The following is a 14,204-nucleotide window of genomic DNA, read 5'->3' on the forward strand; positions in this document are numbered from 1 at the left end:
GTAAAAAACAAAACACTTTATTTTAAAAGTTCACATTCCACTTCTCCATAAAAAGATAGCGATTGCTACTTGGTGAATCATGGCGAAAAAAACCTTCAAATGTATTCGCCATGTGGTCATTGAATAGGGTGATTCACCGTTTTTGTCAAAAATTCGCCAAACAGCACAAATTCGCCATAAAAACATGGCGAATCAGGCTCATTGAATACCGCCCTATGGAGGAGGCAGCGCTTGGAGCAGCACCAACTTAAAGCGCTGCCTCCTCTCCCACCCCCGATGCTCGTCCAACAAGCCACCACATGACGCCAGCAACCTGGCAATATTTCTGGTTCGCAGAGGCAATGTGAGCAGACCACACATGCAAGGTTGCTCCGGGACTGAACCGTTTCAAAGTCCTGGTGTGACCCTGCATTTGTGATCTGAAAGCTGTATGAACGTGGCTAAACCTGGTCTATTTGGGCAGTTACCATCAGCTACTGGCACAATTAATTGAATATTTTGCCATAGCGAATGGAGATTAAGAGCCAAATGAGATAGCGTGAGTGTTTCATAAAGTGAGAGATTTTGGGAGAGTTTTCCCATTTTTTAAAGCGGTTTACACTGCAAAACCAGGTTCATTTTGCCATGTAATTGATTGCGGCTTTAAAAAAAAAAATGTGGAAACTCTCCAAAAATCTCTCACTTTCTGAAACTCTCACCTTATTACATTTAGCCCCAAGTATGAATAAGGGTACCAAAAAACATTTAAATCCTCTCCTAAGAGCTACAGATACAGCAATTATGTACACTGAACTGAAAGGACCATAGTTTCTTAAACACAAAGCTATACTCCCAGGCATGGGCGTAACTATACTGAGTGCAAGGGGTGTCACTGCTATGGTGCACAGTGTCTTAGGGGAGCCCGGACCCAGGTTGTAAAGTTCTAGGCCAATTTCCAGATTTGCCTTTAGTGCAATAGGGTCTGATACATTGCCCAACCTGAACTGTGTGACATAACATTTTCAGTGAGAGGTGTGTAGTGTGTTAAAATGGTAAGGAATCATTGTAATGTGGCATAATATAAACTGGAGGACACAGTAAAGTAACAATCTGATATGCTCATTGTAATACAGAGGGTAACATAATATCACATTATAAGTACTGTGGCACAATATGAAATGGAGGCACTATAGAGTGGCATCATTAGAACTAGTAGGCAGTCTAATATGGAACAGTATGAACCTGAGGGCACTTATGTGGCATAATATGAACTGGGGACACTGTGGTGGAAATTTACTAAGAAGGGAGTTCTATCTCAAATGGGACGTTGCTATGGGAAAAATAAACCACTAATTCCAGGCAGGGTAGAACTCAGCCTACACTGAAGTTTTTGCTCTTGGGGGTGGTTCAATGGTTCTCTTTACAGCCCCTATTCAAATACTGGGATTGTAACACTGCAGAAAAGGGAGGTTCAATAAGGAGATGTGATCTCACTGATATCACGGAGAATGCAGCGTTTGATTGGTCCTGCATCTCACGCCTCTCATTTGCATATATACATCCCATGGCTACATGGGAATGCATCATTAATACCCCTTTCACATCGCAAATGCCGGGTTGCATGCGGGATTTGGACATGGGTCTGTCACTGCAGCGACCCGGCATTTGCTTTGTTTAGCCCCTCTACAGAGACCCGGTAATCAGATGGGGTGGGGCAGAGCATAATCAGGGGTGGGGGACAAGGCAGAGCTTGGAGCTCCAAGTGCTGCCTTCTCCATAGTGTGAACGGGAAACAGGTTACCTGTTCACACTGCACAGCAACCTGGGTCAGACCTGGGACATTTAAAAAGGCCCTTTTACACCACACAGGGACCCGGGCCGACCCGGCAACAACCAGTGATTGACCTGGGTTATTTTTGCGATGTGAAAGGAATGTTTTATGGAATGATCTCTATTCCTTACACTAGAGGAGCAATGATCTTCCTAATCTCTTACTGTGCAGATGTCAGACTTTTTTTACGAAGTAATTACCTAAAAATAGCCATCGCTGCATCCCACTTATAACCCTAATAAATTGCTGAGCCTATAGCGTACCTCATACACCGCAAAGCCAATAGTCTCCATGTCCTTCCCAAATCGTCTTTCTTTTCTTCGGTTTTTCTGCATTAGCGCAAGGAGAAAGGTGCAGCCCTTTTCTGAGCCATAGTCGTCATCTTCATCTTCGTCTTCCAACTTAATTTTGAACTGAGGGTTTATCCAGAATGTGGCTGTGCAGGAAACAGTGTTAATAAGTAATCTAATCTGCCTACTGTATATGACATTTTGGGCAGGATGAAATTGAGTGGTAGAATCGGTTACAATGCATAGTTTTGCCTTGTAAATGGTTGCATCCCACCAGTCAGGTTCTTTCCCAAAATACAAAATATGTGCTTGCCATACAGGTTAGAGAGATGTAAAATTAACGTGTGTGTGTGTATTTTTCATTATAATGTGAATTTTATACGCCCAAAAGAGGGTAATGTTCTGGCCTACAGAACAGTATTTGTTGAAAATAAAATAAAAATATATTCCTCCAGCTATTGGTGATACTAATAACGGACATGTTAAAAATCATCATTTCTGAAAATCAACTCTAACGAGGTGACATGCTTAACATATATAAATATATCAGGGACAATATAAGGAACTTTCAATCACCCTTTTTGACCAGGACAGGAGGGCATCAGCTTAGACGAGAGGAGATTTCATACCCTCAGTAGGAAGGAAGGGGTTATTTACGATGAGGGCAGTAAAGGTGTAAAACTTATGCCAGATGAGGCGGTGATGGCAGACACAATAAATACATTGAGAAAAAGGTTGGGCACATATTTTAAGGATAATAACATTCAGCTATAAATCAACATGCTCTGGGGAACGGAGCAGCTGGTAAAATAATGCCAACATAACTCACTAGTTAAGCCAAATATGGAATAAATAGTATAATCCTAGGGGAGGATATCACACCTAGAACTTGCACTTAACGGACAAACTTCTTTATTCAACCTAACCTACCATGTCATTATGTATGTGAGTTACTTACCGGGATAGTTTCTGCAACCACCAGCTGTGCTTCCCTTTCGCCAAGACCCATTGTAAAGAGTTGTGTTCCACTTGCGATATCTGCGGGCTTTCAGGGAATCGGGAGTGAGATTACAAATCTCAAGGCGCGTGTATTCCCGGAGGAAATCTTGGAAAGACATCCTGAGAAAAAGAAAAAACACTAAAATAAACAAACTGAAATAGAAAACAAAACGTTGGCTTAGAATGAATCAATCCCACAACCAGGTACATGACACAGGACACCTGCACTTACACTTCTGCGGTGGAGTACTATATAGCACACTTTTTCAGTGCAAAGTCTAGGGAACACATTCACTCGTCCACATAACAATCTCTGCCCATTATACTTTTTCCCCAACACCCCTATTCTCATGATGCTTGCATATAATTTCTACAGATAGAATGTTGTGCACCCATGTGGCTTGCAACACAAGCCAACAAAACAAGAGTTGTTTTGTTGGCTTGAGAAAGGGTCTCTGCCCCAAAACGTTGCCGTATGTCACTAAAAAACCTATATTGGTTTCACTTCTTACAATCATCTCTGAGTGCCACCTTTCCTGCTCTTGCATATACACGCCGCTGGCATTTGGTAAAGGCAGCAGGGCACATCCAAAGGATACAGCGCAAGGGAGTGCCAGTTCCTACGGGCTATATACACACACACACACACACACACACACATCACAATGCTGACAGTCATTATTACATTTTATTTATAAGGTGCCACAAGTGGTTTGCAGCGCTGTACATAGGGCACATAATTATAATACATGGTACACAGAACTAAACATTACAGTAACTGAAGAACAAAAACAGAGCACAGGAAACAATTAGTAGCACAATTCCTAGTACACAATACAGGTGAGAGGTATGGAAGCAGGAGTAGTCTGCCTGTTACCAGGGGTTAGTAGTCAGTAATAGAAATGAATGAACACAAGTGAGAAGAGATGTGGGTATAGTTGGTAGGTGGGTAAGAAAGCTGTAATTGATGTGTGAGAGAAGAGGGCTGTGAGAACAAGAGGGAAGAGGGCCCTGCTCTAAGGAGTTTACAGTCTAGAGCAGACATTCCCAACCACAGTCCTCAAGGCACACCAACAGTGCAGGTTTTAGTGATATCCAGGCTTCAGCACAGATGGTTCAATCAGAATCACTCAGTTAATAATTCAGTCACCTGTGCACAAGCCTGGATAACACTAAAACCTGCACTGTTGGTGTGCCTTGAGGACCATGGTTGGGAATGCCTGGTCTAGAGTCATGATGCAGACATTCTCAAAATAGAAAGAAACAGAGGGGGAAATTTACTAAAGATGTGTATTCTACTTCACAGGTGACGCTGTTATGGGCAACCAATCAAAATCTACTTCTTATTTATTTAGCACCCTCTAGAAGACAGTAGAAAGGATCTGATTGTAGCAACATCACATGTGAAGTAGAATACACATCTTAGTAAATTTCCCCCAGAGTATCTCTGGTGCTAAAAAGGGTATTTTATAGATCAGATCTTAAATGTAACACTTTTGTTATATAAAACTAGTCCCTTGCTCTCCATAAATGGGAACAAAGCAATATAGGACAGTTCAGGGGGTGCAGATGCTATAGGACTCCACATCCTGGTCAAGTTATATGTTTTATACTGTATGCTTTGTTTACCATTGATTGGTACATAGTGGCCATTACAATCTTTTGCCTTGGGGCATTTAATATATCCGAGTATGGTTCTGGACGTACTCATTGTAATGTGGTAAATAGAACTGTAGGGTGTTATGATGTTACATAGGGCCAGATGTATCAGCTTCTAACTACCATGTTACAGGCTATAACTCTCCACTTTATCACTTTTTGAAGCTTGATACATCTGGCCCATAACATGAAGTGGAGTCAATATAATGTGGCACAAAATCCAGTTGAGGCACTATAGTATGGGATAATAAAACTGGGCACACTGTATGTGAATGTGATTTGCGATAATGTGTTGCAGAATATTTACTGTCCTTCAATGTGTCATAACCTGAACTAGGGAACCACTATGGTTAAGAAAATAAACCATGACATGAAATGACTATGGGTCATAATCAGTGGCGCCAAGAGGGAGGGAGGGGGGGGGGTACTTTTTACCTGGGTATGATGGAGAGGCCCAGGGCCCGCTACACCCTCCACTGTTACAGAGAGCCAGGCAGGAGAGGACAGGCTGTTTCTGCAGCACAGCCTCTCTCCCCAGCTCAGCACATGCTGCTCAGTGCTGAGCAGAGGTGTAGCGGCAGTCTGTCCTCCCTCTCTGAGCAGGTGAGCGATCCCACTCGCACCCTGCCGGACCCTCCTTATTTTTTGCCACGCCCCCTCATTTAAGCAGGGCCCGGCAGAGCGGTCAGCACCCCTGGTCATATTATCAACTAGAGATCTGTTATGGGGGCATAAATTGAACACCAGCTGCAGAGAGTTGTCACTCTAGAAGCAAGCACCCTCTTACTTAAACATGAAATCTGGGCTTCAATTGTCAAATAAAGGGCTGACCTAACTAAAACTAATGAATCAATAACCAAATGACTTTATGAGCCAGGTTCATTCCTTCATAATACAACGCACTATTCTCATGGATAAACAACATTTGGTTCTTGTGTAGTTTCACGGCGCCAGCATGGCGCCGTGCTACTTCCGGGTTGGGTATGCTCGCCAAACTATCTAAAATAAAGTAACTTAACTCCATGCCAACGTGGATAGTTCATACCCCACTATCCACGTTGGCATGGAGTTGATTTTAGATAGCGTGGCGAGCCACCGAGCCCGCAGCGTGGGCGAGCGAAGCAAGCCCCGCAAGGGGACTCAGACGCACGGCTGGCGCCGTGAAACTACACAAGTACCCAACATTTTATATTATTTTTTATTTATTTGCATATAACTTTAAATAAGACAGATATCAATCATTACATGTTTAAAAATAAATACAGAACAATAATATCAATTAGAATGAACATGACATCTATACAAATATCAAATAATATACCATTGTTGTTATATCAATATAGATACAGTTTATAGTGGGGAACATTATGTAGTCTAGTATATACATAAATACACCAACATTCGGAAATAATCCAATATTCGTATAATGGCATGGATTTTAAAATCTTTAAAAAAAAACATAAAAGTTTAAAATCGGGTATAAAATTAAAGGATAAGAGAAGAATTTAAAACAGCAACGCATTTCTGCACAAAATCGGCACTGTGACTAGAGTGCATTCATCACCACCAGGGACATTCTGTCAACATCCTAAACATATTTGACATTTCGTCAGAGGTGGTCAATGTCTACATGCTGTAGTTCATCATTAGGACCACGCCAACATGATAAATATCAACAAATATACCACACATTTATACTGCATTCAATACCCTTAATTAGCAAAATGTGAATTGAGGGTACCATGAAATGGTTTTATATAAGCCTAGAGACACTCTCCTTTTATGTATTCAGAAACGGAGATTCTATGGCTATTGAGAAGATCACACAAACAATGTAAGCATTGGTTAGATCTAGAAGCTGCCTGTAATGTGGGTTTCTACAGATCATTTTCTTGTCCGAACTGGTTCCTCTGCAGCTGTCTGTCAGTGTGGGTTATTTCATGTATGACGAGTACTATGCAATGGCTTGTGAGACAATCAGTATATTAGCCTTTGTGCAAGCCAAAGTACACAAGTAAGCTTTACGCCAGGGTGCAGCAAATGGCTAGTCTATTAGTATACAAAGCCCCACAAATCCTGCACATCTGAGTCAGTGAGAAAGCACAAACTGTTAGTAGGAGCTGCCATATCACATTCTGGGCCGGCGCCACCACTAGGCAGCTCTAGGCATTTGCCGGCACCTGGAGGGCGGCAGTTCGCCCCTCACCCCCAGCGAACTGTGTAAAAAACTTGCGGCCCCGGCGTCCCTGCAGTGCTGCTGGAGCGGTCAGGGGTGTCCGTGCCGCAGGGGTACCTGCGGCGCCGTCATGTGTATAAAGCTGGCTGCGGCCGGCGGGGTCCCTGTAGTGAATAGAAAATAACTAGCGCTATGCAAACACCCCTGACCGCTCCAGCACTGCAGGGACGCCGGGGCCGCAAGTTTTTTCCACAGGTATCACCCCCCCCTCCCCCCGGCACCGGGGGGCCCCCACCCCGACTCGCCTGGGGCGCTCCGGTGCCTTGCACCGGCCCTGATCACATTCCTTCATATACACAGTAAGCTGTGAGCGCATTTACATGACGCACTGCTGAGCTCCAGCTTATTATTACAGTATTGGGTGACACCTTATGTACTAAGCATCAGAAAAGCAGGTGAAAAATCCGAAATAGCTATATATTTGGCCAAATTTTTAAATTGACGTAAAAATGTATCTCTACACTTCTTTTACATCCCAAGGCTAAATAACTTTCATCTTAAGCATACTGCGACTTGAAGCCCATTGCAAAGATGTGGTCATTATCATAAAAGGTCGAAATTGGATGCATGTGTCATGACTCCTCAGGTGAGATTTACTAAGTCTTGAAAAGTAATTAAAGGAAAAATGATAACCCACCAATCAGCTCTTAAGTGTCTTTTTTCAAACACAGCCTCTAGCATGGCAGTTAGGAGTTAATTGGCTGCAGGGAGATACATTCGTCCAAAAGGATTGCATATTGCAATGCAATACTGGATGATAGATCCCGCCAAGATCACATTGCATATGTGATACGATCATAAATCGGCCCCAATGCAAGGAACAACTCAAAAGAGACTGTAGCGGTTTCTAGGAGAAATACTAATAAATCACCAAGATACTCTAGAATGATTCTGAATCAATATTACTTTTCTTTATTTAGAACTCACCAAAATTCTCCATCCTCCATTTTAAGTCTCAGATCTCTCTCTGATGGATCCACAGAATTCCACTCACCTGAGCTAGAAAGAGATATTACTGCATTTAGAAGAGGCCGTTTGGCTATAGTCTGCAAAAAATGCAATATCTATATAGAAAATGCTTGATACATAATAGTAATAAATCTTACTTGTCACTCCAGGCACCAGTCCATTCTACCTCACCCCAAGGGTTCCTCATCCGAATTAGTTTTGTGCTCTGACCTCTGTAGTTGACCTACAGTATCACGAGAAGATAAACAAGCAGTAATAGAAACAGAGAATATGCATACTTTGCACCAGCTTTATACTATGAACCCCTCTCTAGGAGATAGGCAGCAAGGAGGGCCACAGCATGGGGATAGGTGGCAAGGAGGGCCACAGCATGGGGATAGGTGCAGTGGCGGTTTTTACCTATGGGCTGCAGAGCTGCAGCCCCGCCAGGTAAAATCCGCCAGTGTAGTCAAGCCAGATGCAGTCTGTGAGATTGCACTGGCTTCACTGTGACTGGCAATGACTTGCTATTGGAAGTCCGACCTGCCAGTCACCACCAAGGCAGTCCCATTGGGAGGTGTTCCCTCCCTCCGGGATGCCTTGCTGCGGGCTGCCATGCAAAATCGGCAATTGCACAAGTGCAGTACCTATATCGGTACTGAGCACGCGCTGGTCCCGGTGCCTGTCATTTATATTGTACAGGCACTGGAACCAAGATTCCTTCTATGGGCTGTTTCCAAAGCAGCTCATAGAAGCTGGCTGCATGCGCAGTACATATGTTTGTACTGCGCATGCGCCAGTCCTGGCGCCTGTCATCATAGGACAGGCAACGGGGACCAAGAGGAGAGCGGCAGCGATGACAGGGGGAGGGGGGTGTCTGCATTAGGCAGAGGCAGCCCCACTCCCCTAAGAAGGTAGGAGCCGCCACTGGATAGGTGGCAAGCCGGGCCACAGCAGGAGGATAGGTGGCAAGCCGGACCACAGCAGGGGGATAGGTGGCAAGCCGGGCCACAGCAGGGGATAGGAGGCCTTTCTAAATGTCTTTGTACAGTATGTCATTTTTAAGTGAAAAAAAAAATGAAAACGACAACATAATGGCAAAACTTTTGACAATAAATATATTTATTCTCTGCACTAGATCCATCCTTACCTCTTTGGCTCCAGTTACGGAATATGCATGGCCTTTGACTAGTTTCTTGAAAGTTACAGCTTCCATGTCAGTTGCGCTAGTGATCTATGATAAAGAAGCAAAAATGAGTGACAAGTACATGAGCATTAAATAAACAGATAGGCAAAGCAATATTTGCAGAAAAAAAAAGGGGGGGGACACATATTAACTGTTAAGGTGCCCATACAAAAGTGCAATTTGGTCTCTTCTTATCCGATTCAGATGCATTGGGCCGAGAAATCGCAGGCGATTGACGTCTGATCGGATCCAGTGCACATCTAGTGGAACTGCAATGCTATTACTGGTGCATATTCAGCAGGACAATCAGTCCCATCTAGAATTGTTCACATTTCATTTATATTCAAAATGGGAACTATAGTGAGGCAGTTAATAATTAATGTGAAATTATTGTCTACAAACAGGAACACAAAAGGGACAGCTAAAAGGAAAGTGAGAAGACCAATCTCAATGATAGATGAAGCACCAGATGTCCTAAGTGATATTACAATCATAACTGATTAGTGGTGACCAGTGGCAGTTTTTTCCTATGGGCTGCAGGACTGCAGACCTCCTTCCAACTAAAATCCAAAACTGTGCCCAGCCTTAGTGAAGTCAGATGCAGTCCGTGTGACTTCCCATTGGATATCCAACCTGCCAGTCACTTGCAGAAATGTAGATCCTTTGGGAGGTGTTCCCTCTCTCTGGGACTGCCAGTCCGCACTGCTATAAGCAGAGAGCTGGCTTCCTTTAGGAAGCCACTCCTTGCCTTGCAGTCCAATTTGGCTTCTATGGGCTGCAGCCCATGGAAGCCAGGGGTATGCACATGTGCAGTACCATCGCCAATACTGCACATGCGCCGGGATGAATAGGAGCAGCGGTGATGACTAGCGGCAGCAGTTGGGGGTTGCCGGTAGCATGGCCAGGTAGGAGCCACCACTGGTGGGGACTAGAAGTTACCGAAATGAACCATGGAATGGCTCAGACATTCAAGTACTTAAAGTTTTGCATTTAGTGCTCAGTGTTTACATATTGAAAATATCAGTTTCCCAATTACAATCCTCAGGGATGTTTTACAGATCACACATTAGGTTATAAGCACCTTCTGTGGATCTTTTAAAATGTGTCTGTCAGTAAAAAATACACCGATGTACAAAACATGCACTAGTACAGGTCCCAGGTTACTGGAGCTAGGACACCCTGGTATATTCAACACCAGTCACTTACACTTCAGCTAACAAGCATGCTATGGAAAAATCAAAGACAGCGACAGAAACAGAAACTGTAAAGGACAGGAAAGAGGAAGTGGGGAGATTATTTGATCTCCATGGAATAGAGAAGACCCCAAGAGCTCACTCACATCAATAGAGCAACCCATAAGGGAACCTCTGTCCAAAGCCTTTAAGATGATGGTATACAGGTCAGCAGGAGGTTTCTTCAGCTCATACCATTCCGTAACTCCTCCTGTAAAGTCTTCAAAACCTTCTGAGGTGCTTCCTCCAGACAGAGCCTCATAACTCCCATTAGCTCTGCACAGTTTGCACATGGACAAGAAAAGCTGATTCAATAAAGTTCATTTTGACAGCAGATATATAGATTTTATATTACTACATAAGTTTTTCAAAGTATTGGCCATGTTGGTAGGTGTTTGCACAGGGAGGAATCTAGAATTCGTAGGGGTACTTTTAGGTATATTGGATGAGTAGGGCTCATACTTAGCATAGGCTTTTTCCAGCAGCGCACTCCAGAATTCGTTCCCTGCAGCTGAGTGCACAAACACCAGTTTCCCATCTTTAACTGGGAGCAAATCATCCACAACGACATCGACCCACTCGCCATACTGCCAAAGCTGTAAATGCAAAGTTTTCACCTGGTTATTCTTTATACAATACGACGGATCAACAGTTTTTTACACAATAATGCACTACTGATTATGATGTTAAAAGCAGGGGTTAAAGTGAGGGGGAACTGGGTGGAACTGAGTTCCACCACCTCTAATGGTAGGGGGAACTGAGTTCCACCTGTATCACAGCCCTGAACAGTAATTCCAACAGAAAAGCCTGTCCAAACCATTTCTTCTGGCAAGGCATATGCCATGCCACCACCGCCGCTGAAGTGAAGAAGTGCCACTAAAAGGACACGAAAGATGTGTATAAGCAGCACAACTGTGTTCATTATGTGTATAAGGGGCACTACTGTGTGATTTAATATGAATCAAGGGCACTACATCCGGTGTAATGTGTCCCTTAATGGGAGGTAGGGCACAAATTTCCTGACACTGGTCTAGGCTCTGCCCAATTCAGGGGGGGGGGGGGGGGTGCTTGCCGTTGTAAGGGAAGGGAGTTCCACCACTTCTCCAGGACCACTTTAAGCCCTGGTTAAAAGTATACAAATATATTGACCATACACTGGCAGTGTGATTATTACCTATATAAGCAGAAATTACACTTATTTGGGTCATGTTTTATTGCTTAATGTGTTCTGGTGTTCCTTGTAGAGGAAATATTTAAATGTTAATGTTTCCAGGCAATGCACTGCAAACATATTGGGCGGTATTCAATGCCGCGGCGAGGGGGTTTTCTATGGTGAGGATGGCTTATTTTCGGCGAGGAAAAGCCATCAAACCCCCTCACCATATTCAATGTTAGGGAGAAATCCTCGAGGACCCCTTTAAATGGCGAGGTTTGCCACAAATGCAGCAAACCCGCTGCATTTTGTGGCAAGCCTCGCCATTTTATTATCAACACTGGCCGTTTCCACCTCGCCAAAAGGAACCAGTGAGGTGGAAACGATGAGTGAAGGGGAGGAAGAGGATTACTCTCACGGCACTGCTCGCCGTCAGAGCGTTGAATACCGCCCATTATGTGGGGATTTCTGTTGTTACATTTTCAAAAATTCCCTGCATAATATCACATTGTTAATAGATGGACATGGATGCATGTACTGGGCAGAAAATAGCTCAGAGATAACCGCATACAAGCTTACATCCATATAGCCTGCTCTTGAAACCAATAAAGCATTGGGTGTTGAGTGCAGGATATTCAGCAGTTATGATCCAGGACTATATTACAATTGTGAGCTGTGTAACTGACCAGGCCCAAGTAGCAGATGTTAATGAAAATAATTAGCATCAGACCTAATAGATATTCTTTCTTATAATGAACACAAGCAAAATAGTATAGTGCACTGTCCAAGGGCTGGGTAAGAAACCATAAGCAAGGGGTCTGGAAACAGAGACTTAATGCAGACCCTTTTAACCCCTTCCCGACATTTGACGTACATTTACGTCATGGTCGGGAAGTACTTCCCGACACATGGCGTAAATGTACGTCATGGCATTTAACTGTCACCGCGTCTATAGACGCGGTGACAGTTTCAACATGTCTGCTGTCCCTGACAGCAGACATGTCCGTGCATGCCCCGGGGGGGCTGCGATGCCGCCCCCCCGTCGGCGATCGCTGTGATTGGCTGTTCAGTGTGAACAGCCAATTACAGCGTTTTCCTGTGTCACCGGCGAATAACGTTCGCCGGTGACACGGGATCAGAGGTGATTGGTGCTGTAAAGTACAGCACCAATCACCGCGGGGTGTAAGGGTGACACTGGTGTCACCCCACCGCACTCCGCCCGCCCCCAAAGGCCGTGATTGGTTCGTCGGACCGACGGACCAATCACAGCCAAGGAGGGGGATTTAAACTAACGGTGACTGCACTGCAGACGCCATTCCGGTCTGGAATAGCGTGCAGTGCGGTCACCGTACCTCCCTGCCGCCATACTGACCAGAACCTTGCTCCATAGCTTGCTCCATACTTACCTGATCGCTGCTTCATCACTGCTTCCTGGATCCTGTTACTACTTGTGCCTTCCTGTGAAATTGTGCTGCTGCAGTGTACTAGCTAGATAGAGAGAGATAGATAGAGAGAGATAGATAGAGAGATAGAGAGAGATAGAGAGAGATAGAGAGAGATAGAGAGAGATAGAGAGAGATAGAGAGAGAGATAGTGTCAGAGAGTGCTATATTTTGTGCTGCTGCAGTGTGATCTAGTTATAGATAGAGAGAGAGAGATAGAGAGAGAGAGATAGATAGAGAGGCCTAGTGACAGAGTGCTATATTTTGTGCTGCTGCAGTGTGATAGTTATAGAGAGATAGAGAGAGATAGAGAGAGATAGAGAGAGAGATAGTGTCAGAGAGTGCTATATTTTGTGCTGCTGCAGTGTGATATAGTTATAGATAGAGAGAGAGAGATAGAGAGAGAGAGATAGATAGAGAGGCCTAGTGACAGAGTGCTATATTTTGTGCTGCTGCAGTGTGATAGTTATAGAGAGATAGAGAGAGATAGAGAGAGAGAGATAGAGAGAGATAGTGACAGATTGTGCTATATATTTTTGATATAACTGACTGCTGCCCCCTCCTTTTGTGCTGATCAGTATAAATTAACTGATCAGCAACTTTTTGGGGGCGCAGGTTTTTTTTTATATATAGATATACCTGTCAGTGCTGCTGCTGCAGTGTCATAGAGTGATAGATAGTGAGAGATAGAGAGATAGAGAGAGATAGTGACAGAGAGTGATAGAGAGTGCTAAATTTTTTGGCTGCTGCCCCCGCCTTTTGTGCTGATCACTATATCTGAGGTGATCAGCAACTTTTTTGGGGGTACAGAGGTTTTTTTTTTTTTATATATACCTGTCAGTTGCACCAAAGGTTGTGCACCTGCTGCACCTCACTGGTAATCAGTGTCGCATCACTGATCACCTTTTTTTTTTGTGTGTGTGCTGTGGGGTCTTTTTTTAATTTTTTTTTTACACACACTGTGATTTTGTGGGTGTCCTGTGGCCGCTGTGCGCTGATCAGTGACGTACATCACTGATCATCTTTTTCGGCACAGGGTTGATCTATATATTTTTTTTTTTGATCAAATTCCTGTTGCCTTTGAGCGCTGTTCAGTGACAGACGTTACTGACCAACATCTGTGCTCAATTTTTGGCGCAGGACTTTTTTTTTTTTTTTTTTTAACCCCTTCAATTTTTTTTTTTTAACCCCTTCAATTTTTTTTTTTTAACCCCTTCAATTTTTTTTTTTTTTTAACCCCTCCATTTTT

At 43.8% G+C, this 14,204-nt stretch overlaps 1 protein-coding gene across 2 annotated transcripts in view; it reads right to left on the bottom strand.

Moving 5' to 3' along the window:
• The window catches only part of CAPN1 (calpain 1), a 59,323-nt gene that overhangs the window by 14,157 nt on the left and 30,962 nt on the right, over window positions 1-14,204 (bottom strand). For both annotated transcript variants that reach the window (XM_083165034.1, XM_083165035.1), the window contains exons 5-11: window positions 10,823-10,956; window positions 10,468-10,636; window positions 9,093-9,176; window positions 8,101-8,186; window positions 7,922-7,993; window positions 3,059-3,219; window positions 2,074-2,246 (exon numbers count right to left, since the gene is read on the bottom strand). In XM_083165034.1, the coding sequence (XP_083021160.1) occupies window positions 2,074-2,246; window positions 3,059-3,219; window positions 7,922-7,993; window positions 8,101-8,186; window positions 9,093-9,176; window positions 10,468-10,636; window positions 10,823-10,956 (879 nt within the window). The remainder of the gene's footprint in view (window positions 1-2,073; window positions 2,247-3,058; window positions 3,220-7,921; window positions 7,994-8,100; window positions 8,187-9,092; window positions 9,177-10,467; window positions 10,637-10,822; window positions 10,957-14,204) is intronic.

Source organism: Crinia signifera, chromosome 11, assembly GCF_055691185.1.
Source record: "Crinia signifera chromosome 11, ASM5569118v1, whole genome shotgun sequence".
NCBI classification, from domain to species: Eukaryota; Metazoa; Chordata; class Amphibia; order Anura; family Myobatrachidae; genus Crinia; species Crinia signifera.